At 50.5% G+C, this 22,767-nt stretch overlaps 1 protein-coding gene across 3 annotated transcripts; it reads left to right on the top strand.

The window, feature by feature from the left end:
• Positions 1-252: 252 nt before the first annotated feature.
• Positions 253-18,199, top strand: ACY1 (aminoacylase 1). Of its 3 annotated transcripts, none has more exons than XM_073645111.1 (15): positions 253-429; positions 3,458-3,542; positions 4,647-4,711; positions 4,864-4,968; positions 5,066-5,160; positions 5,252-5,328; positions 5,457-5,546; positions 5,639-5,695; positions 12,885-12,958; positions 13,052-13,101; positions 13,391-13,535; positions 13,615-13,683; positions 13,760-13,839; positions 13,950-14,010; positions 17,676-18,199. In XM_073645111.1, the coding sequence occupies exons 1-15, from the start codon at positions 268-270 to the stop codon at positions 17,838-17,840; spliced, it is 1,380 nt and encodes a 459-aa protein (XP_073501212.1). In that variant the 5' UTR covers positions 253-267; the 3' UTR covers positions 17,841-18,199. The 3 variants fall into 3 exon arrangements, with proteins under 3 accessions (XP_073501212.1, XP_073501211.1, XP_073501213.1); XM_073645110.1 differs by having other exon boundaries at positions 253-462; XM_073645112.1 differs by lacking the exon at positions 253-429 and adding an exon at positions 3,009-3,033.
• Positions 18,200-22,767: the final 4,568 nt, after the last annotated feature.

Here is a 22,767-nt window from a genome sequence, read left to right as displayed (position 1 = left end):
TGAAGCCGCTGGAGGGGAGACGGGTAAACCCCCTTTTTTTCTGTTCTATAGGGCTCCCCTTTCCCAGCATGCACCTGTGCTAACACCCTGAAATCCATGTTGTCAGTGGTCACAGAGAATACACAATATCTGCAAAATATTCACACCCGTGCTACATGAGATACATCGCCCAAGGATCCGCATATACTGCGCTGCTGCAAATAGAAATGCTGTAAATCTGCAGAAATGTCATTATCTGGTCCTAGAGACCCCCATCGGCAGGTCAGCATGGTGGTCTGTGTTCGGGTTGGATTGCTCTGCGCTCTGCCTTGTTCTGCTCTTGGATGGATTGCTCTGGTCTGGCCTGCAGGCTGTTATATAGACTCCTGGGGTCAGCTGCCGAGTCTGCACAGTCTGCAGGAGGAGGAAGAGTTCAGCACACAGAGCCAGGTACAGGGCAGAGCGGGCACAGAGAGGAGCCAGGTACAGGGCAGAGCGGGCACAGAGAGGAGCCAGGTACAGGGCAGAGCGGGCACAGAGAGGAGCCAGGTGCAGGGCAGAGCGGGCACAGAGAGGAGCCAGGTGCAGGGCAGAGCGGGCACAGAGAGGAGCCAGGTGCAGGGCAGAGCGGGCACAGAGAGGAGCCAGGTGCAGGGCAGAGCGGGCACAGAGAGGAGCCAGGTACAGGGCAGAGCGGGCACAGAGAGGAGCCAGGTACAGGGCAGAGCGGGCACAGAGAGGAGCCAGGTGCAGGGCAGAGCGGGCACAGAGAGGAGCCAGGTACAGGGCAGAGCGGGCACAGAGAGGAGCCAGGTACAGGGCAGAGCGGGCACAGAGAGGAGCCAGGTACAGGGCAGAGCGGGCACAGAGAGGAGCCAGGTACAGGGCAGAGCGGGCACAGAGAGGAGCCAGGTACAGGGCAGAGCGGGCACAGAGAGGAGCCAGGTGCAGGGCAGAGCGGGCACAGAGAGGAGCCAGGTACAGGGCAGAGCGGGCACAGAGAGGAGCCAGGTACAGGGCAGAGCGGGCACAGAGAGGAGCCAGGTACAGGGCAGAGCGGGCACAGAGAGGAGCCAGGTGCAGGGCAGAGTGGGCACAGAGAGGAGCCAGGTGCAGGGCAGAGTGGGCACAGAGAGGAGCCAGGTGCAGGGCAGAGCGGGCACAGAGAGGAGCCAGGTGCAGGGCAGAGCGGGCACAGAGAGGAGCCAGGTGCAGGGCAGAGCGGGCACAGAGAGGAGCCAGGTGCAGGGCAGAGCGGGCACAGAGAGGAGCCAGGTGCAGGGCAGAGCGGGCACAGAGAGGAGCCAGGTGCAGGGCAGAGCAGGCACAGAGAGGAGCCAGGTGCAGGGCAGAGCGGGTACAGAGAGGAGCCAGGTACAGGGCAGAGCGGGCACAGAGAGGAGCCAGATGCAGGGCAGAGAGGAGCCAGGTGCAGGGCAGAGCGGGCACAGAGAGGAGCCAGGTGCAGGGCAGAGCGGGCACAGAGAGGAGCCAGGTGCAGGGCAGAGCGGGCACAGAGAGGAGCCAGGTGCAGGGCAGAGCGGGCACAGAGAGGAGCCAGGTGCAGGGCAGAGTGGGCACAGAGAGGAGCCAGGTGCAGGGCAGAGCGGGCACAGAGAGGAGCCAGGTACACAGAGGAGCCAGGTGCAGGGCAGTGCGGGCACAGAGAGGAGCCAGGTGCAGGGCAGAGCGGGTACAGAGAGGAGCCAGGTACAGGGCAGAGCGGGCACAGAGAGGAGCCAGATGCAGGGCAGAGAGGAGCCAGATGCAGGGCAGAGAGGAGCCAGGTGCAGGGCAGAGTGGGCACAGAGAGGAGCCAGGTGCAGGGCAGAGTGGGCACAGAGAGGAGCCAGGTGCAGGGCAGAGCGGGCACAGAGAGGAGCCAGGTACACAGAGGAGCCAGGTACAGGGCAGAGCGGGCACAGAGGAGTCAGGTGCAGGGCAGAGCGGGCACAGAGAGGAGCCAGGTACACAGAGGAACCAGGTACAAGGCAGAGCGGGCACAGAGGAGCCAGGTGCAGGGCAGAGCAGGCACAGAGGATCCAGGTACACAGAGGAGCCAGGTGCAGGGCAGAGCGGGCACAGAGGAGCCAGGTGCAGGGCAGAGCGGGCACAGAGAGGAGCCAGGTACACAGAGGAGCCAGGTGCAGGGCAGAGCGGGCACAGAGAGGAGCCAGGTACAGGGCAGAGCGGGCACAGAGAGGAGCCAGGTACACAGAGGAGCCAGGTGCAGGGCAGAGCGGGCACAGAGAGGAGCCAGGTGCAGGGCAGAGCGGGCACAGAGAGGAGCCAGGTGCAGGGCAGAGCGGGCACAGAGAGGAGCCAGGTACACAGAGGAGCCAGGTGCAGGGCAGAGCGGGCACAGAGAGGAGCCAGGTACAGGGCAGAGCGGGCACAGAGGAGTCAGGTGCAGGGCAGAGCGGGCACAGAGAGGAGCCAGGTACACAGAGGAGCCAGGTACAAGGCAGAGCGGGCACAGAGGAGCCAGGTGCAGGGCAGAGCAGGCACAGAGGAGCCAGGTACACAGAGGAGCCAGGTGCAGGGCAGAGCGGGCACAGAGGAGCCAGGTGCAGGGCAGAGCGGGCACAGAGAGGAGCCAGGTACACAGAGGAGCCAGGTGCAGGGCAGAGCGGGCACAGAAATGAGCCAGGTACACAGAGGAGCCAGGTACAGGGCAGAGCGGGCACAGAGAGGAGCCAGGTGCAGGGCAGAGCGGGCACAGAGAGGAGCCAGGTACACAGAGGAGCCAGGTGCAGGGCAGAGCGGGCACAGAGAGGAGCCAGGTACACAGAGGAGCCAGGTGCAGGGCAGAGCTGGCACAGAGAGGAGCCAGGTGCAGGGCACAGAGAGGAGCCAGGTACACAGAGGAGCCAGGTGCAGGGCAGAGTGGGCACAGAGGAGCCAGGTACAGGGCAGAGCGGGCACAGAGAGGAGCCAGATACACAGAGGAGCCAGGTACAGGGCAGAGCGGGCACAGAGAGGAGCCAGGTACAGGGCAGAGCGGGCACAGAGAGGAGCCAGGTACAGGGCAGAGCGGGCACAGAGAGGAGCCAGGTACACAGAGGAGCCAGGTGCAGGGCAGAGTGGGCACAGAGGAGCCAGGTACAGGGCAGAGCGGGCACAGAGAGGAGCCAGATACACAGAGGAGCCAGGTACAGGGCAGAGGGGGCACAGAGAGGAGCCAGGTACAGGGTTATGGGATTATTCACCCGTCCATTGCTGGTTGTCTGCCAATGACTCCGCTCAGATGGGACAGGCGGCAAAGACTGGAGGTTGCAGCTCAGTGACAGCAGGAAGTGACAGGATACATTGTTGCAAAACATAAAAATAATCAGTGCATTGAAGGGTTAACTAAGAGCTGAGTCCTCTCCTGTAGGACTACAACCCCCAGCGGAGCTGCCTGTGGCTACAGGTGTATCTGTCCTGGGAGGGGTTAATGCTGAGCTCACGGGTTATACTTGTTGTTTTTCTTTGGCAGATGGATTCAGCGGCTGAGAACGCTTCCACCGCGCGGTTTCGGGAATATCTGAGGATCCGGAGTGTGCAGCCACAGCCGGACTACGGTAACGGCACAATCCCCTGAGCCCCCGTCACCCCGGCTGACCATGGACAGACCCATGATTATACGCTGATGAGACTGCACCGGCCCTTTAACTCGCATTGCCCTGTGCAATATCCGCCGCAGGTCACTTATCTGTCACTGCAGGTCCAGTCCTGCACGATATAATCGCTGGTCCATCGCTGCGACGGTGCCAGGGCCGTCCATAGGGTAACACTGAGGGCCAGTCCATTCAGTCCACAGGTACTGTCTTCCACGTACGTGTTGCTGTTACCTGTCGGCCATGTTGATGTCACACGTTGGTGTGTGTCCGTGGACTCGCTGTCCCCTCGTATCACCAGTTCTGTCTTCTCATATGAACACCATCCCGAAGCTGCTAAGGCTGGGTTTACATGGCCGATCTCCGGACATGTAGACTGCTGCAATTCTAGGGAAGTAAATCCGCACTAAAATGGTGGGCAGTGGTGTAGCTACTGGGGTGTAAAGGCTTTACCTAGGTCCCTGGTCTCTAACGGGGCTCCTTGGGACGAGCGGCAGCTCCCAACACGGATGAGCCACTTACCTGTGTAATCAATGAAGGGGGTGCGATGCCGCTACATCGTGACGATCAATGGGGTCCCACAGGTCAAATAATGAAGGACTGCCTTAAAAGGACATTAAATGTCTTGTAGTAGATGAGGGGCCCCTGGTACAATTTTTGTATTGAGGCCCAATATCTTAAGGCTGCTCCTCTGGGGACCCTTTATAAGTATCTGCACTAGAAGCAATGTCGGTGACATCACTATGATCGATTGATCAAGGATCTCTGATATAACTCAGCCTTAGAGAGCGGATCCCATATCCTGATCCTTCCACTGTGCAGGTTCCTCTGTGTGAATGAATCTGTTCATTACTGTCACATATAGACATCACAAGAGGATTCAAAATAGTAATCTAGTGACGCCTTCACCACACCCCTGTAGACGTTCAGTGTAAAACTCGAGACTGATCTGTAAAGCTGACGTTTCCATTACCATCCAGTAACTTGTCTACTGTGTGTTTCCATCATTTACAGATAATTGCATGATCCCTGTAAACTTAAATAAACTTTCATGTCCATCCTTTGCAGATGAAATCGTGCGTTTTCTTTTCAAGATGGCGGATGAGATTGGGCTGGAGAAGAAGACATTGGAGGTAATTTGTTCAACACAGAAAGGGCAATGCCTTCTAGTAAAAAGGGTACCGTGATGGGGTTAACCAAAACGCCTGAATTTTTTTTTCTTGTCCATGATCTCCCCATATCACGTTAACATTACCCACACACTATTTTCTCCTCCCTTTTCTAGTTTTCTCCTGGACGAACAATAGTCATTCTCACCTGGAGAGGAACGCAGCCGGAGCTGAAATCCGTCATTCTGAACTCCCATACTGATGTGGTGCCTGTGTTTGAGGTGCGAAATGTCATGGCAGCTGCAGGACATCAGGAAGGAGAGAAGGGTTTCTCTCAGAAACTGGTTTTATAACTGGATATGTCTTGTTTCTTTCTAGGAATTTTGGACTTATCCACCATTTTCTGCCCATAAAGACAAGGACGGAAATATTTATGCAAGAGGAACACAGGACATGAAATCAGTCACCATCCAGTAAGTCAGAGTGAGATCTGCTGTGATGTTTAATGAGTAGCCTGAGCCGGGGGGTGGGGGCTGATACTATGACTTTTGTGATGGTTTGCAGGTATCTGGAAGCCATACGACAACTGAAATCGGAGGGGCGACAATTCCTACGCACCATACACCTCACCATGGTACCAGGTAAGACTTGACTCAGATGCAGGTTATTATTTTGCATCCTGAGAGCCAACGGTAAAGCAGCAGTGCTGCAAATGTAGATGGATGTGTCAGCGGTATGTCATCAGTTCATGGGTTTTCTTCTGGGACAGATGAAGAAATTGGGGGTCACACAGGGATGGAGATCTTCGTGGACCAGCCTGAATTCCGTGCACTGAATCCAGGGATTACACTTGATGAAGGTCCGTCTGGATGTCTGCCGTCCCATTCCCCTCTTGTTCTCATTTTTCCTGTCTGTTTGCCCCTTCTCTGACCCGGTCACTCTAATTTTCAGGTCTTGCGAATCCCACAGATGAATTCAGTGTTTTCTATGGAGAGAAATGCATCTGGTGTAAGTCCTCGCGCCGCTGATCCCTAAAGAAATGTTTTAAAGGGGTTGTCCAATATCCTGGCCAGTGAGTGGCTGCAGCGGTCACCTGTTTATACAACTGGCATAAGATCTGGTTCTTTAAACATGTTGACCGCTGCAGCCAATTATTGGCTGCAGCAATGAAGTGCTGTTGACTACTGATTAGCTGCAGCAGCCACACAATTTCTTGGAAAGCCGAGTGACAACCAGCATGGCTGCCATCATAGCTTCTACAGAAGTTGTCACCAACTTTCCAGACCCACAACACATTTATTCTGCATTACTTAGGGGGGGGGGGGGGGGGAATCATTCTACTACATAAGATGGTGGATATATACAGCGCCTAAAAAGTCTTCATACCCCGTGAAGTTTTCCACATTTTTCATGGTACTCCCACAAACTTAAATGTATTTTATTGGGATTTTCTGTGACACCAACACTAAGTGACAAGTATTTGTGACCTGTAAAGGAAATGATACGAGGTATTCTAATTTTAAAAATATAAATCTGTAAATTGTGTTGTGCATTAGTATTCAGCCCCTGTAGACTGATCCCCATCGGATCTAAACCCTTCATTGTAGCTCTGGCATGATGTTTAGGGTGGTTGTCCTGCTGGAAGGTGAACCTATGCCCCAGTCTCATGCCTCTTACAGGTTTTCCTCCAGGATTTCCCTGTATTTAGCTCCATCCATCTTCCCATCACCTCTGACCAGCTTTCCTGCCCCTGCCAAAGACAAGCCTCCCCACAGCAGGATGCTGCCTCCACCATGTGTGACAGTGGGTATGGTGTTTTCAGGGTGATGCGCAGTGTTAGTTTTCCACCACACATAGAATTTAACCCAAAAAAGTTCTACTTTGGCCTCATGTAACCAGAGCCCCTTATTCCACCTGCTCACTGTGTCCCCTACACAGGACTTCTTATGGCTTTCAGAAATGTCTTTCTTATTGCCAATCTTCCTTAAAGGCCAGATTTGTGGAGTCTATGACTAATAGTTGTCCTATGGACAGATTCCCCCCCCCCCCCCCCCCCCCCCCCCCCTTCGAGCTGTGGATCTCTGCAGCTACTATAGTGACCATGGGCCTCTTGGCTGCTTCTCTCGTTAGTGCTCTCCTTGCTTGGGATGTCAGGTTAGGTGGACGGCCATTTCTTCGTAGGTTTGCAGTTGTGCCATACTCCTTCCATTTTTGGATGATGGATTAGACAGTGCTGCGTGAGATGTTCAGAGCGTGGGCTATGTTCTATCACCTAACCCTGCTTTTCCCCTTCTCCCATGACAGCACCACCTGAGAGAGGGTATCCGCCCACCAAGGACAGGAACCTACTGAATAAAAAGGCGGTACCTCTCCTCCGCATCAGTTTTGGTTCCTGTCCCTGATGGGAGCCTCACCAGGTGGTACCTCACGTACCTGGATTATGGACGGTGCGGCCTGGAGGCCGTGGAAGCAGCAGATGGTCCCTGTTCCCAGCCCGTCTGGCTGCTGCCCGGGTCTGCGTGTGGGGAGGAGGTGCTGTTTCTGGATTCCTCCCCGCGTGCGCCGGGGCCTGCGGCCGGGTCTGCGCCTCGCAAAGATGAACTGAGCGCGCCGGCCGGCAGGTCTTCCGGGCTGCGCACGTGGGGGTCGCGTCGCACCCTGTGGCGGAGCGCGCCGGAAGTCCGGGCTGCGCACGCGCGGGGTGCTGACGCGCCCTATCACGGAGTGCGCCGGAAACCGGGTCTGCGCATGCGCGGGTGGGAAGCTGTCATCCCGCTGCAAGCGCGCCGGGTGCCCCTGGGCTGCGCACGCAGAGGCAGGTGGATCTGCGGGTAGCGCGCCAGCTGGCTAAAATTAAAAAAAAAAAAAAAAAAAAAGAGAGAGATGAGCACACTGCCGGAAAGGGAGGAGCCTAAAGGAGGTGGAGCCCTACTGCTTTTAAGGATGGGGAGCAATCAGGATGGCGGTGTCTGCATCCCCGCCATGATGGATGAGGAACCGCAGTCACCTGGGCAGCAGCTGTCACCGCCACAGGAAGTACAGCAGCAGCCACAGCCATCAAAGCAGCGCAAGCAGCTCAAACAAATGGAACGGGAATCTTCCCATCGACAAAGTCACAGCAGTGAGGGGCGTACGAGTTCCAACAAGACTGGTCAGAAAAGACTTCGTCAGTCCACCTCCGCCAGATGGGAGCCCTCATGTGAACGGCAACCACCGCCTCCGGTACCCTAGTCTGAACAGCAGTGTGGTGAGTGATCTTTGTGAAAGTCTCACCTTGAATAATGTGCTCTTCTCTCTCTCTCTTTTCCTCCTTCTTCTCCTTTTATTTCTTGGGGCAGGAGGCGAAGAAGTGTAGTGCTAAAAGTAAAAACAGGGAGTGTGCTTTATGCAAAATCGGTCTTCCCACCTCCTATGCCAAAAACCTATGCTCAGACTGTATTCAGAAAACCATTGCAGAGGAGTCCCCCAGGTTTTCTTTAGAATTAAAGGATCTAATCCAGACAGAGGTCAGAGAGTCCTTAAGAGGCTTAACCTCACTCAAAAAGAAGAAGCGAAAACTAGTTTCTTCAGAATCAGAGGAATCAGTGGAGTCCCGTTTTACGAGAGAACTGCCTTCCTCCTCTAATCACTCCTCATTGTCATCGGAGTCTTCGGATGATGATGGGGGGGGCAGACCTTGTTTTTCGGTTGAGAATACTGAGAGACTAGTTAAAGCCGTCAGAGGGACTATGGGTATTACCGATACCAAAGTGCCCAGAACAGTCCAGGATGTTATGTTCAGGGGCTTAGACCAAAGGAGGAGACGCTCATTCCCGGTCAATGACAGGATTAAATCTCTGATAGAAAGGGAATGGAAGAAACCGGAGAGGAAGGGTCAGCTGCCGTCATCCTCCAAGCGGAGGTACCCCTTTGAGGATGAGGATGCGGCTAAATGGGACAAAACCCCTAAGATTGACGTGGCCATTTCAAAATCTTCAAAAAAAAAAAAAAATCCACTCTGCCCTTTGAGGATTTAGGAGCCTTAAAAGACCCGCTGGATAAAAAAGCGGAGTCCTTCCTTAAGCAAACCTGGGAGTCGTCAGCAGGGGCCCTTAAACCGGCAGTAGCAGCGACCTGCACTGCTAGATCTATGATGATCTGGCTTCAACAATTGGAAGACCAGATCAGGGGGAATGTGTCCAGGGAGAAAATTCTATCAGACCTTCCTCTTGTGCAGGGAGCGGCTGCATTCCTGGCAGATGCATCGGCAGATTCAGTTAGGCTGGCTGCCCGGTCTGCAAACCTCTCTAATGCAGCCCGTAGGGCGCTATGGCTCAAGAGCTGGCCAGAAGATGTGCAGTCAAAGTCTAAACTGTGCTCAATCCCTTGTGAGGGGGACTTCTTGTTCGGCAAAGGTCTAGATGACATCCTAGATAAAGCCGCAGGCAAAAAACATGGATTTCCCACGGTGTCTGGTTCCCGATTTAACAGTTTCTTTCGGAAGAGAAAATACAGCCGCAGTAAAGCTCCCAGAGACCAAGGTAGCTGGAAAGACCGAAAGCCGTATAGCAGAGGCTTCATGTTTGGGGGTCCCTCCTCCGAGAATAAGAAAGCCCCTAAGTGACAGTTCACCCCGGGTGGGAGGAAGATTGTCCCACTTCCTGCCTGCCTGGAAGGAAATTTCATCCAATTCTTGGATCTTAGGGATAATCAGGAGGGGGCTCACATTAGAGTTCAAAAGCAGGCCCAAGAACACTGTCAAAATATCAGCCCCAGAGGTTTAGCGGAACAGATAGCCTTACAGCAGGAAGTTCTCTCTCTGCTCATGAAAGGAGTTCTGGTGGAAACACCTGCACCCGAGCAAGGAAGAGGATTCTATTCGACTCTCTTCCTAATAAAGAAGCCGGACGGCTCCTTCAGGACCATTGCGAACTTAAAGAGACTGAACGACCATTTAATCTACAGGCCTTTCAAGATGGAAACAATAAAATCAGCCATAAAGATGTTATTTCCGGACTGTTTTATGTGCGTCCTCGATCTGAAGGACGCCTACTACCACGTCCCGATTTTGCCAGATCATCAACAGTTTCTAAGAGTAGCTGTACAATTCGGCAGGCACGTAAGGCATTTTCAGTTCGCAGCTCTTCCCTTTGGCATTTCCATGGCGCCGAGAGTCTTCACAAAAATCATTCTGGAGGTCACAGCGCACTTGAGGGAAAGAGACATTTTGGTCATCCCTTATCTGGACGACTTCTTAGTAGTGGGCAGATCAAGTCAACTCTGTGTTCTAGCCCTGGCGGACGTCATGGCCAGTCTAAAACGCCTAGGTTGGCTGTTAAATCTGGAGAAGTCAAGGCTGGAACCAAAGAGGGTTCAGTCTTTCCTGGGTCTCATTCTGGACTCAGAAAACCAAACCTGTCTTCTGCCAGAGGAAAAGAAACTGAAGATCAGATCCCTAACATCTCAGGTTGTCAGCAATCCGACCATGACCCTGAGGAGTGCAATGTCTCTGTTGGGTACAATGACGTCTTGCATCCCGGCGGTTCAGTGGGCCCAGCACCATTCCAGATGTCTTCAACAGGAGATTCTGGCAGCGGACAGGCGGCTCAAAGGTCGCCTGAATGGGAAAATATCTCTTCCAGATGTTGTGATCAACTCCCTGGACTGGTGGACATCTCCGGTCAACCTATCTTTGGGGGTTCCTTGGACCTTCCAGGTGTCGGATACAATTACAACAGACGCAAGTGCGGAAGGTTGGGGAGCTCACCTAAGGGATCGTTCTGTACAAGGCCTCTGGTCGGACAGCGAGACAAGTCTCTCTTCCAACATGAAAGAGCTGTTGGCAGCCAGAAACGCGCTAAAAGAATTCAGTTCTGTTCTTCAGGGTCCTCACGTCAGGATAATGTCAGACAACAGATCAACAGTCGCCTACATCAATCATCAGGGGGGTACCAGGTCTCTCCCTCTGATGTTAATAGCGGATCAGATCTTCAGGTTTGCCGAGAGTCGGCTGGTTACGCTCTCGGCACTGCATATAAAAGGGGAAGAGAACATAAAGGCCGATTTCTTGAGTCGTCACATCTTGAAACAAGGAGAGTGGGAGTTGAATCCAGCCGTTTTTCAGCAGATTGTGGATCGGTGGGGACAGCCCCAGATAGATCTGTTTGCAAACAGACACAATCGGAAGACCGAAACCTTTTGCTCCCTGAATCCAAAAGAGGGGGCGTTTGCGGTGGACGCGCTGCAGATTCAGTGGGATTTCACTCTAGCTTATGCCTTTCCCCCTTTAGTACTGATCCCTACTATCCTGAGGAAGATCCGAGAGGAACGGGCGAGGGTTATATTGATCGCCCCGTTCTGGCCCAAGAGACCATGGTTCACTTGGATGAAGAGAATGTCCCAAGCAGATCCATGGGTTCTTCCGGACATCCCGGATCTCCTCAGGCAGGGCCCAGTCTGTCATCCCCAAAAAGCGGGCCTGCATTTGACGGCTTGGATTTTGAGAGGTCGCTATTGACGCAAAGGGGGGCACTGTATAATTATGACTTGGCAGCAAATAGATGGATCATTAGATTTATTAAAGCCTGTCATAGATCCAGACCTATTCCTGTTCCAAGAATGCCTCCTTGGGACCTTAATTTAGTTCTGGAAGCATTAACCAAACCTCCCTTCGAGCCCTTAGAGAAGGTTTCAGAAAAAATCTTAACTTTAAAGACTGCGCTATTGGTGGTCCTGACATCAGCTCGTAGAGTCAGTGACTTACACGCACTATCCGTTAACCATCCATTCACTCAAGTATGTATGGATAGAGTAATCTTAAGACCAGACCCGGCCTATCTTCCAAAGGTAGCCTCCAAGTTCCATAGGACGCAAGTAATCACTCTCCCTTCCTTCTATCCTAATCCTGGGGATTCTGAGGAACATAAGCTTCACACCTTAGATGTTAAGAGGGTGTTAGTCCAGTATTTGGAAGTGACAAAAGCCTGGAGAAAGAGTGACGCTTTATTTATATCCTTTCAGGGGGCTAGGAAAGGACTTAAGGTTACAAGGGGGACCATAGCTAGATGGGTCAGGGATACTATTACCTTAGCCTACTCTTCTAAGCAATCTGCCGGTTCCTGAGAACCTGAAGGCCCATTCCACCAGAGCGGTAGCTGCTTCCTGGGCTGAGAAGGCGGATGTGCCCATCGACATTATATGTAAGGCGGCAACTTGGTCATCCCCCGCTACATTTTACAAACATTACCGTCTTGACCTTTCCTCTTCTACTGATCTGTCCTTTGGTAGAAGGGTGTTGCAAGCGGTGATCCCTCCCTCTGGTATTTGATCTCTATAAATCTCTCAGGTGGTGCTGTCATGGGAGAAGGGGAAAAGATCCTAGTTACTTACCGGTAACGGGATTTTACAGAGCCCATGACAGCACCCTATTAATTCCCTCCCCTTTATCACTGTGGTGTGCACTTTTTTTAAGGTGTTTAGTACATATGTTGAGGTGGTGGTTATGTATTAACCTGTCTTCGGAGGCCCTCTCATGCTCTGAAACAAAACTGATGCGGAGGAGAGGTACCGCCTTTTTATTCAGTAGGTTCCTGTCCTTGGTGGGCGGATACCCTCTCTCAGGTGGTGCTGTCATGGGCTCTGTAAAATCCCGTTACCGGTAAGTAACTAGGATCTTTCCTCTTCTCCACAATTTTATCCCTGACCTGTCTGGTGGGCTCCATGGTCTTCAGCTTTTATCCCTGACCTGTCTGGTGGGCTCCTTGGTTGTCATGATGCTGTTTGATCCCAAATGTTCTCAAACCTCTGAGGTCTTCACAAAACAGCTGTAGTTATACTGAGATGCAATGTACTAATTATGTGACTTCTGGAGGCAATTGGTCACTCAGGATTTTATTTAGGGCTATCAGACTACAGGGGGCTGAAAACTAATGTATGGCACAATTATTAGATTTATATTATATTTGGAAAATATATATAAAACCCTGTATAAATTCCTTTACACATCACAAATACTCGTTACTTTGTGTTGTATCACAGAAAATTCCAATAAAATAAATTTTAAGGTTCTGGGTGTAATGTGCAAAAGTTTGTGGGGTATGAAGAGTTTTTCAAGTCACTGTACACATATAATCTAGGGTTGTAGGAATGCTGGGTCCGGCCCGGGGTCTGACGTTGGTTGGGGTGGTGCATACATGATCTCTGACCTTGCGTCCCTCAGGGATCACCGTTTACTGTAGGGGGGACCCTGGACACGGCTCCCGCTTCATAGAGAATACGGCGGCTGCTAAGTTGGTGAGTTCCCCTCCCCCCGATCCTCATACGACTTATCAGTAATAGTTCTCTTCCGATTTATTCAAGTTGTTGATGTCACTTCATTGTCTACAGCACTCGGTGATCTCGAGTTTCCTGGGCTTTAGAGAAAAGGAGAAGAAGAGGTAAAGCCACTTTTCGGCCTTTTTAAACATGGCTGCCAGTGTATTTACAGGGTGGGGTGGAATTCTAACCCCCACAGCCCCTGACATGTGGTGGTCCTCAATTTTCCCTATAACCTTGTTCTGTCTCATATCACAATATAAAGGGCAAAAACATATAAAAGATCTTTAAATTTTCCTTGACCTTCCTCCTCGCTGATCTCGGAGCAGCTCACCCTCTGGTTGTCGGGGAGCTTGGTGCAGCAGCAGCCCTCTCTGTCTTCAGTCACCATCTTCTCATCCCTTGTTTCAGACTTGAGGACAACCCTGGCCTGACACTTGGAGATGTCACCACGATAAACCTAACCAAGGTGAGCGGGGGCGTTTCCTGCAATGTGATCCCGTCAGAGATGTCTGCAACCTTTGACCTCCGGATACCCCCCACCATGGACCTGAAGGTAAAGCCACCAGATCTCGGAGCTTCTTCTCAGTGTTTCGCCTCGTTTCCACCAACCTTGAGTTTCTATGTCTCTGCAGGAGTTCGAGTCGAGGATGGAAGGCTGGTGCCGGGCGGCCGGAGACCAGATTACCTTTGAGTATCATCAGGTAAGAAGCCCCCGATGACGGATATGACCCCCCCCAATGTGGGGAAAGTCTGCTGCTTCATGTCTCTATCTTCTAGAAATGTGTGAACCAAAGAATGACGACCCCCGAAGACTCCAACCCCTGGTGGAAAGCGTTCAGTGACCCCTGCAAGAAGATGTGAGTGGGGAGAGGGCATCCGGATAATACGTTCTGGCCGTCGTCCTGTAGATTGTGACCCGAGCAAAAGGCCAGGAAAAAAAATGGAGGTTTCTACTTTTTTCTTCCAGGGGTTTAAAGTTGAAACCGGAAATCTTCCCTGCTGCCACCGACAGCCGCTACATCCGAACCGTGAGTTATGTCACTACCCCCAGCAGATGTCACCGCTGATCTCTGGTGATGGATAGGCGGCATTCTCAGTGATGTCACCGCTGATCTCTGGTGATGGATAGGCGGCATTCTCAGTGATGTCACCGCTGATCTCTGGTGATGGATAGGCGGCATTCTCAGTGATGTCACCGCTGATCTCTGGTGATGGATAGGAGGCATTCTCAGTGATGTCACCGCTGATCTCTGGTGATGGATAGGCGGCATTCTCAGTGATGTCACCGCTGATCTCTAGTGATGGATAGGAGGCATTCTCAGTGATGTCACCGCTGATCTCTGGTGATGGATAGGAGGCATTCTCAGTGATGTCACCTCTGATCTCTAGTGATGGATAGGCGGCATTCTCAGTGATGTCACTGCTGATCTCTGGTGATGGATAGGAGGCATTCTCAGTGATGTCACCGCTGATCTCTAGTGATGGATAGGCGGCATTCTCAGTGATGTCACCGCTGATCTCTGGTGATGGATAGGCGGCATTCTCAGTGATGTCACCGCTGATCTCTGGTGATGGATAGGCGGCATTCTCAGTGATGTCACTGCTGATCTCTGGTGATGGATAGGTGGCATTCTCAGTGATGTCACCGCTGATCTCTAGTGATGGATAGGAGGCATTCTCAGTGATGTCACCGCTGATCTCTGGTGATGGATAGGCGGCATTCTCAGTGATGTCACCGCTGATCTCTAGTGATGGATAGGAGGCATTCTCAGTGATGTCACCGCTGATCTCTGGTGATGGATAGGAGGCATTCTCAGTGATGTCACCTCTGATCTCTAGTGATGGATAGGCGGCATTCTCAGTGATGTCACCGCTGATCTCTAGTGATGGATAGGAGGCATTCTCAGTGATGTCACCGCTGATCTCTAGTGATGGATAGGAGGCATTCTCAGTGATGTCACCGCTGATCTCTAGTGATGGATAGGAGGCATTCTCAGTGATGTCACCGCTGATCTCTGGTGATGGATAGGCGGCATTCTCAGTGATGTCACCGCTGATCTCTAGTGATGGATAGGAGGCATTCTCAGTGATGTCACCGCTGATCTCTGGTGATGGATAGGAGGCATTCTCAGTGATGTCACCTCTGATCTCTAGTGATGGATAGGAGGCATTCTCAGTGATGTCACCGCTGATCTCTAGTGATGGATAGGCGGCATTCTCAGTGATGTCACTGCTGATCTCTGGTGATGGATAGGAGGCATTCTCAGTGATGTCACCGCTGATCTCTAGTGATGGATAGGCGGCATTCTCAGTGATGTCACCGCTGATCTCTAGTGATGGATAGGCGGCATTCTCAGTGATGTCACCGCTGATCTCTGGTGATGGATAGGCGGCATTCTCAGTGATGTCACCGCTGATCTCTGGTGATGGATAGGCGGCATTCTCAGTGATGTCACTGCTGATCTCTGGTGATGGATAGGCGGCATTCTCAGTGATGTCACCGCTGATCTCTAGTGATGGATAGGCGGCATTCTCAGTGATGTCACCGCTGATCTCTAGTGATGGATAGGAGGCATTCTCAGTGATGTCACCGCTGATCTCTAGTGATGGATAGGCGGCATTCTCAGTGATGTCACCGCTGATCTCTGGTGATGGATAGGCGGCATTCTCAGTGATGTCACTGCTGATCTCTGGTGATGGATAGGAGGCATTCTCAGTGATGTCACCGCTGATCTCTAGTGATGGATAGGCGGCATTCTCAGTGATGTCACCGCTGATCTCTGGTGATGGATAGGCGGCATTCTCAGTGATGTCACCGCTGATCTCTGGTGATGGATAGGCGGCATTCTCAGTGATGTCACTGCTGATCTCTGGTGATGGATAGGCGGCATTCTCAGTGATGTCACCGCTGATCTCTAGTGATGGATAGGCGGCATTCTCAGTGATGTCACCGCTGATCTCTAGTGATGGATAGGAGGCATTCTCAGTGATGTCACCGCTGATCTCTAGTGATGGATAGGAGGCATTCTCAGTGATGTCACCGCTGATCTCTAGTGATGGATAGGCGGCATTCTCAGTGATGTCACCGCTGATCTCTGGTGATGGATAGGAGGCATTCTCAGTGATGTCACCGCTGATCTCTAGTGATGGATAGGCGGCATTCTCAGTGATGTCACTGCTGATCTCTAGTGATGGATAGGCGGCATTCTCAGTGATGTCACCGCTGATCTCTGGTGATGGATAGGCGGCATTCTCAGTGATGTCACTGCTGATCTCTAGTGATGGATAGGCGGCATTCTCAGTGATGTCACCGCTGATCTCTGGTGATGGATAGGCGGCATTCTCAGTGATGTCACCGCTGATCTCTGGTGATGGATAGGAGGCATTCTCAGTGATGTCACCGCTGATCTCTGGTGATGGATAGGCGGCATTCTCAGTGATGTCACCGCTGATCTCTAGTGATGGATAGGAGGCATTCTCAGTGATGTCACCGCTGATCTCTGGTGATGGATAGGAGGCATTCTCAGTGATGTCACCGCTGATCTCTAGTGATGGATAGGCGGCATTCTCAGTGATGTCACCGCTGATCTCTGGTGATGGATAGGCGGCATTCTCAGTGATGTCACCGCTGATCTCTAGTGATGGATAGGAGGCATTCTCAGTGATGTCACCGCTGATCTCTGGTGATGGATAGGAGGCATTCTCAGTGATGTCACCGCTGATCTCTAGTGATGGATAGGCGGCATTCTCAGTGATGTCACCGCTGATCTCTGGTGATGGATAGGAGGCATTCTCAGTGATGTCACCTCTGATCTCTGGTGATGGATAGGAGGCATTCTCAGTGATGTCACCTCTGATCTCTGGTGATGGATAGGAGGCATTCTCAGTGATGTCACCGCTGATCTCTAGTGATGGATAGGCGGCATTCTCAGTGATGTCACCGCTGATCTCTAGTGATGGATAGGAGGCATTCTCAGTGATGTCACCGCTGATCTCTAGTGATGGATAGGCGGCATTCTCAGTGATGTCACCGCTGATCTCTGGTGATGGATAGGCGGCATTCTCAGTGATGTCACCGCTGATCTCTGGTGATGGATAGGCGGCATTCTCAGTGATGTCACCGCTGATCTCTGGTGATGGATAGGAGGCATTCTCAGTGATGTCACCGCTGATCTCTGGTGATGGATAGGCGGCATTCTCAGTGATGTCACCGCTGATCTCTGGTGATGGATAGGCGGCATTCTCAGTGATGTCACCGCTGATCTCTGGTGATGGATAGGCGGCATTCTCAGTGATGTCACCGCTGATCTCTAGTGATGGATAGGCGGCATTCTCAGTGATGTCACCGCTGATCTCTGGTGATGGATAGGCGGCATTCTCAGTGATGTCACCGCTGATCTCTAGTGATGGATAGGAGGCATTCTCAGTGATGTCACCGCTGATCTCTGGTGATGGATAGGCGGCATTCTCAGTGATGTCACCGCTGATCTCTGGTGATGGATAGGCGGCATTCTTAGTGATGTCACCGCTGATCTCTAGTGATGGATAGGCGGCATTCTCAGTGATGTCACCGCTGATCTCTGGTGATGGATAGGCGGCATTCTCAGTGATGTCACCGCTGATCTCTGGTGATGGATAGGCGGCGTCCTTGTGGTCACAGATATAAACTCATGGATGTTTCTCCCCTCCACAGGCCGGGTTTGATGCTTTGGGCTTCTCCCCCATGAACAACACCCCAATTTTGCTCCACGATCACAACGAGTATTTAAATGAAGACATTTTCCTCCACGGGATCCAGATTTACACTCGGATCATTGGATCACTTGCCAGCGTCCCCCCGATCCCTGGTGAACAATGACAGTAGAGCCGCTCCTGTGTCCAGCAGAACGTCTCTGGCCTCTAAGACTAAAGCTTTACCCTCTAGGTCGGGGGTCAGCATCCTTCAGCATCGCAGCTGTGGTGAAACTACAACTCCCAGCAGGTGGATGTTAGCGCAAAGTGGGAGTATCTGCAGTGCTGAAGGCTGCTGGTCTCTGCTCTAAGGAATCCTCAGGGAGTTACAAAATCTTAAGAGATCTGAAAACCTCCTCACACCGATCACATCGCTGACAATCCTCCATGTATTCACTGCAATCACCAGAAGAAAATGATCTATGAACAGAAGATACTAGAACTGAGCTGCCGAATGCACAACTAATAAACGCTGCATAATAATTACATTGTATCAATCTGGTAATTTATTGTAGCGGGCAGAAAAGTAGCAGATTACACAAATTCAGTGACTGCTCCAGCAGAATAGTGAGTGCAGCTCTGGAGTATAATACAGGATGTAACTCAGGATCAGTAATGTATGTACACAGTGACTGCTCCAGCAGAATAGTGAGTGCAGCTCTGGAGTATAATACAGGATGTAACTCAGGATCAGTAATGTAATGTATGTACACAGTGACTGCTCCAGCAGAATAGTGAGTGCAGCTCTGGAGTATAATACAGGATGTAACTCAGGATCAGTAATGTATGTACACAGTGACTGCTCCAGCAGAATAGTGAGTGCAGCTCTGGAGTATAATACAGGATGTAACTCAGGATCAGTAATGTAATGTATGTACACAGTGACTGCTCCAGCAGAATAGTGAGTGCAGCTCTGGAGTATAATACAGGAGGTAACTCAGGATCAGTAATGTAATGTATGTACACAGTGACTGCACCAGCAGAATAGTGAGTGCAGCTCTGGAGTATAATACAGGAGGTAACTCAGGATCAGTAATGTAATGTATGTAAACAGTGACTGCACCAGCAGAATAGTGAGTGCAGCTCTGGAGTATAATACAGGAGGTAACTCAGGATCAGTAATGTAATGTATGTACACAGTGACTGCACCAGCAGAATAGTGAGTGCAGCTCTGGAGTATAATACAGGATGTAACTCAGGATCAGTAATGTAATGTATGTACACAGTGACTCCACCAGCAGAATAGTGAGTGCAGCTCTGGAGGATAATACAGGATGTAACTCAGGATCAGTAATGTAATGTATGTACACAGTGACTCCACCAGCAGAATAGTGAGTGCAGCTCTGGAGTATAATACAGGATGTAACTCAGGATCAGTAATGTAATGTATGTACACAGTGACTGCACCAGCAGAATAGTGAGTGCAGCTCTGGAGTATAATACAGGAGGTAACTCAGGATCAGTAATGTAATGTATGTACACAGTGACTGCACCAGCAGAATAGTGAGTGCAGCTCTGGAGTATAATACAGGATGTAACTCAGGATCAGTAATGTAATGTATGTACACAGTGACTCCACCAGCAGAATAGTGAGTGCAGCTCTGGAGGATAATACAGGATGTAACTCAGGATCAGTAATGTAATGTATGTACACAGTGACTCCACCAGCAGAATAGTGAGTGCAGCTCTGGAGTATAATACAGGATGTAACTCAGGATCAGTAATGTAATGTATGTACACAGTGACTGCACCAGCAGAATAGTGAGCGCAGCTCTGGGGTATAATACAGGAGGGTACTCAGGATCAGTAATGTAATGTATGTACACAGTGACTGCACCAGCAGAATAGTGAGTGCAGCTCTGGAGTATAATATAGGATGTAACTCAGGATCAGTAATGTAATGTATGTACACAGTGACTGCACCAGCAGAATAGTGAGCGCAGCTCTGGAGTATAATACAGGATGTAACTCAGGATCAGTAATGTATGTACACAGTGACTGCACCAGCCGAATAGTGAGTGCAGCTCTGGAGTATAATACAGGAGGTAACTCAGGATCAGTAATGTAATGTATGTACACAGTGACTGCACCAGCAGAATAGTGAGTGCAGCTCTGGGGTATAATACAGGAGGTAACTCAGGATCAGTAATGTAATGTATGTACACAGTGACTCCACCAGCAGAATAGTGAGTGCAGCTCTGGAGTATAATACAGGATGTAACTCCGGATCAGTAATGTATGTACACAGTGACTGCACCAGCAGAATAGTGAGTGCAGCTCTGGGGTATAATACAGGATGTAACTCAGGATCAGTAATGTAATGTATGTACACAGTGACTGCACCAGCAGAATAGTGAGTGCAGCTCTGGGGTATAATACAGGATGTAACTCAGGATCAGTAATGTAATGTATGTACACAGTGACTGCACCAGCAGAATAGTGAGTGCAGCTCTGGAGGATAATACAGGATGTAACTCAGGATCAGTAATGTAATGTATGTACACAGTGACTGCACCAGCAGAATAGTGAGTGCAGCTCTGGAGTATAATACAGGATGTAACTCAGGATCAGTAATGTAATGTATGTACACAGTGACTGCACCAGCAGAATAGTGAGCGCAGCTCTGGAGTATAATACAGGATGTAACTCAGGATCAGTAATGTAATGTATGTACACAGTGACTGCACCAGCAGAATAGTGAGCGCAGCTCTGGGGTATAATACAGGAGGGTACTCAGGATCAGTAATGTAATGTATGTACACAGTGACTGCACCAGCAGAATAGTGAGTGCAGCTCTGGAGTATAATATAGGAGGTAACTCAGGATCAGTAATGTAATGTATGTACACAGTGACTGCACCAGCAGAATAGTGAGCGCAGCTCTGGAGTATAATACAGGATGTAACTCAGGATCAGTAATGTAATGTATATACACAGTGTCTGCACCAGCAGAATAGTGAGTGCAGCTCTGGAGGATAATACAGGATGTAACTCAGGATCAGTAATGTAATGTATGTACACAGTGACTCCACCAGCAGAATAGTGAGTGCAGCTCTGGAGTATAATACAGGATGTAACTCAGGATCAGTAATGTAATGTATGTACACAGTGACTGCACCAGCAGAATAGTGAGCGCAGCTCTGGAGTATAATACAGGATGTAACTCAGGATCAGTAATGTAATGTATGTACACAGTGACTGCACCAGCAGAATAGTGAGCGCAGCTCTGGGGTATAATACAGGAGGGTACTCAGGATCAGTAATGTAATGTATGTACACAGTGACTGCACCAGCAGAATAGTGAGTGCAGCTCTGGAGTATAATATAGGAGGTAACTCAGGATCAGTAATGTAATGTATGTACACAGTGACTGCACCAGCAGAATAGTGAGCGCAGCTCTGGAGTATAATACAGGATGTAACTCAGGATCAGTAATGTAATGTATGTACACAGTGACTGCACCAGCAGAATAGTGAGTGCAGCTCTGGGGTATAATACAGGAGGGTACTCAGGATCAGTAATGTAATGTATGTACACAGTGACTGCACCAGCAGAATAGTGAGTGCAGCTCTGGAGTATAATATAGGAGGTAACTCAGGATCAGTAATGTAATGTATGTACACAGTGACTCCACCAGCAGAATAGTGAGTGCAGCTCTGGAGTATAATACAGGATGTAACTCAGGATCAGTAATGTAATGTATATACACAGTGTCTGCACCAGCAGAATAGTGAGTGCAGCTCTGGAGGATAATACAGGATGTAACTCAGGATCAGTAATGTAATGTATGTACACAGTGACTCCACCAGCAGAATAGTGAGTGCAGCTCTGGAGTATAATACAGGATGTAACTCAGGATCAGTAATGTAATGTATGTACACAGTGACTGCACCAGCAGAATAGTGAGTGCAGCTCTGGAGTATAATATAGGAGGTAACTCAGGATCAGTAATGTAATGTATGTACACAGTGACTGCACCAGCAGAATAGTGAGTGCAGCTCTGGGGTATAATACAGGAGGGTACTCAGGATCAGTAATGTAATGTATGTACACAGTGACTGCACCAGAAGAATAGTGAGTGCAGCTCTGGAGTATAATACAGGATGTAACTCAGGATCAGTAATGTATGTACACAGTGACTGCACCAGCAGAATAGTGAGTGCAGCTCTGGGGTATAATACAGGTTGTAACTCAGGATCAGTAATGTATGTACACAGTGACTGCACCAGCAGAATAGTGAGTGCAGCTCTGGGGTATAATACAGGATGTAACTCAGGATCAGTAATGTAATGTATGTACACAGTGACTGCACCAGCAGAATAGTGAGTGCAGCTCTGGGGTATAATACAGGATGTAACTCAGGATCAGTAATGTATGTACACAGTGACTGCACCAGCAGAATAGTGAGTGCAGCTCTGGGGTATAATACAGGATGTAACTCAGGATCAGTAATGTAATGTATGTACACAGTGACTGCACCAGCAGAATAGTGAGTGCAGCTCTGGAGTATAATACAGGAGGTAACTCAGGATCAGTAATGTAATGTATGTACACAGTGACTGCACCAGCAGAATAGTGAGTGCAGCTCTGGAGTATAATACAGGAGGTAACTCAGGATCAGTAATGTAATGTATGTACACAGTGACTGCACCAGCAGAATAGTGAGTGCAGCTCTGGAGTATAATACAGGAGGTAACTCAGGATCAGTAATGTAATGTATGTACACAGTGACAGCACCAGCAGAATAGTGAGTGCAGCTCTGGAGTATAATACAGGAGGTAACTCAGGATCAGTAATGTAATGTATGTACACAGTGACTGCACCAGCAGAATAGTGTACGTTATGTTACGGATCCGGGTGGTGGAACCTCTGTGCTGCGGTGCAAGGAGGGACCAGAGGGGCGTAACTAGGTATCAACTCGGACTGACCAAGGTCGCACGGCGGCTCAATCGACTCCGTGAACCAGGGAAGGACCAAGCAAAGGGACCAGGTGCTACTCTGGACCAGTCCTTGTATGAGAGCAGGTGACTCCCACGGGTCAGAAGGCAGGGACTG

This window comes from Phyllobates terribilis, unplaced genomic scaffold (genome assembly GCF_046119375.1).
Source record: "Phyllobates terribilis strain yellow unplaced genomic scaffold, ASM4611937v1 Scaffold_8__6_contigs__length_399053987, whole genome shotgun sequence".
Lineage (NCBI taxonomy): Eukaryota > Metazoa > Chordata > Amphibia > Anura > Dendrobatidae > Phyllobates > Phyllobates terribilis.
This window is presented reverse-complemented; position numbering and strand designations above follow the sequence as displayed.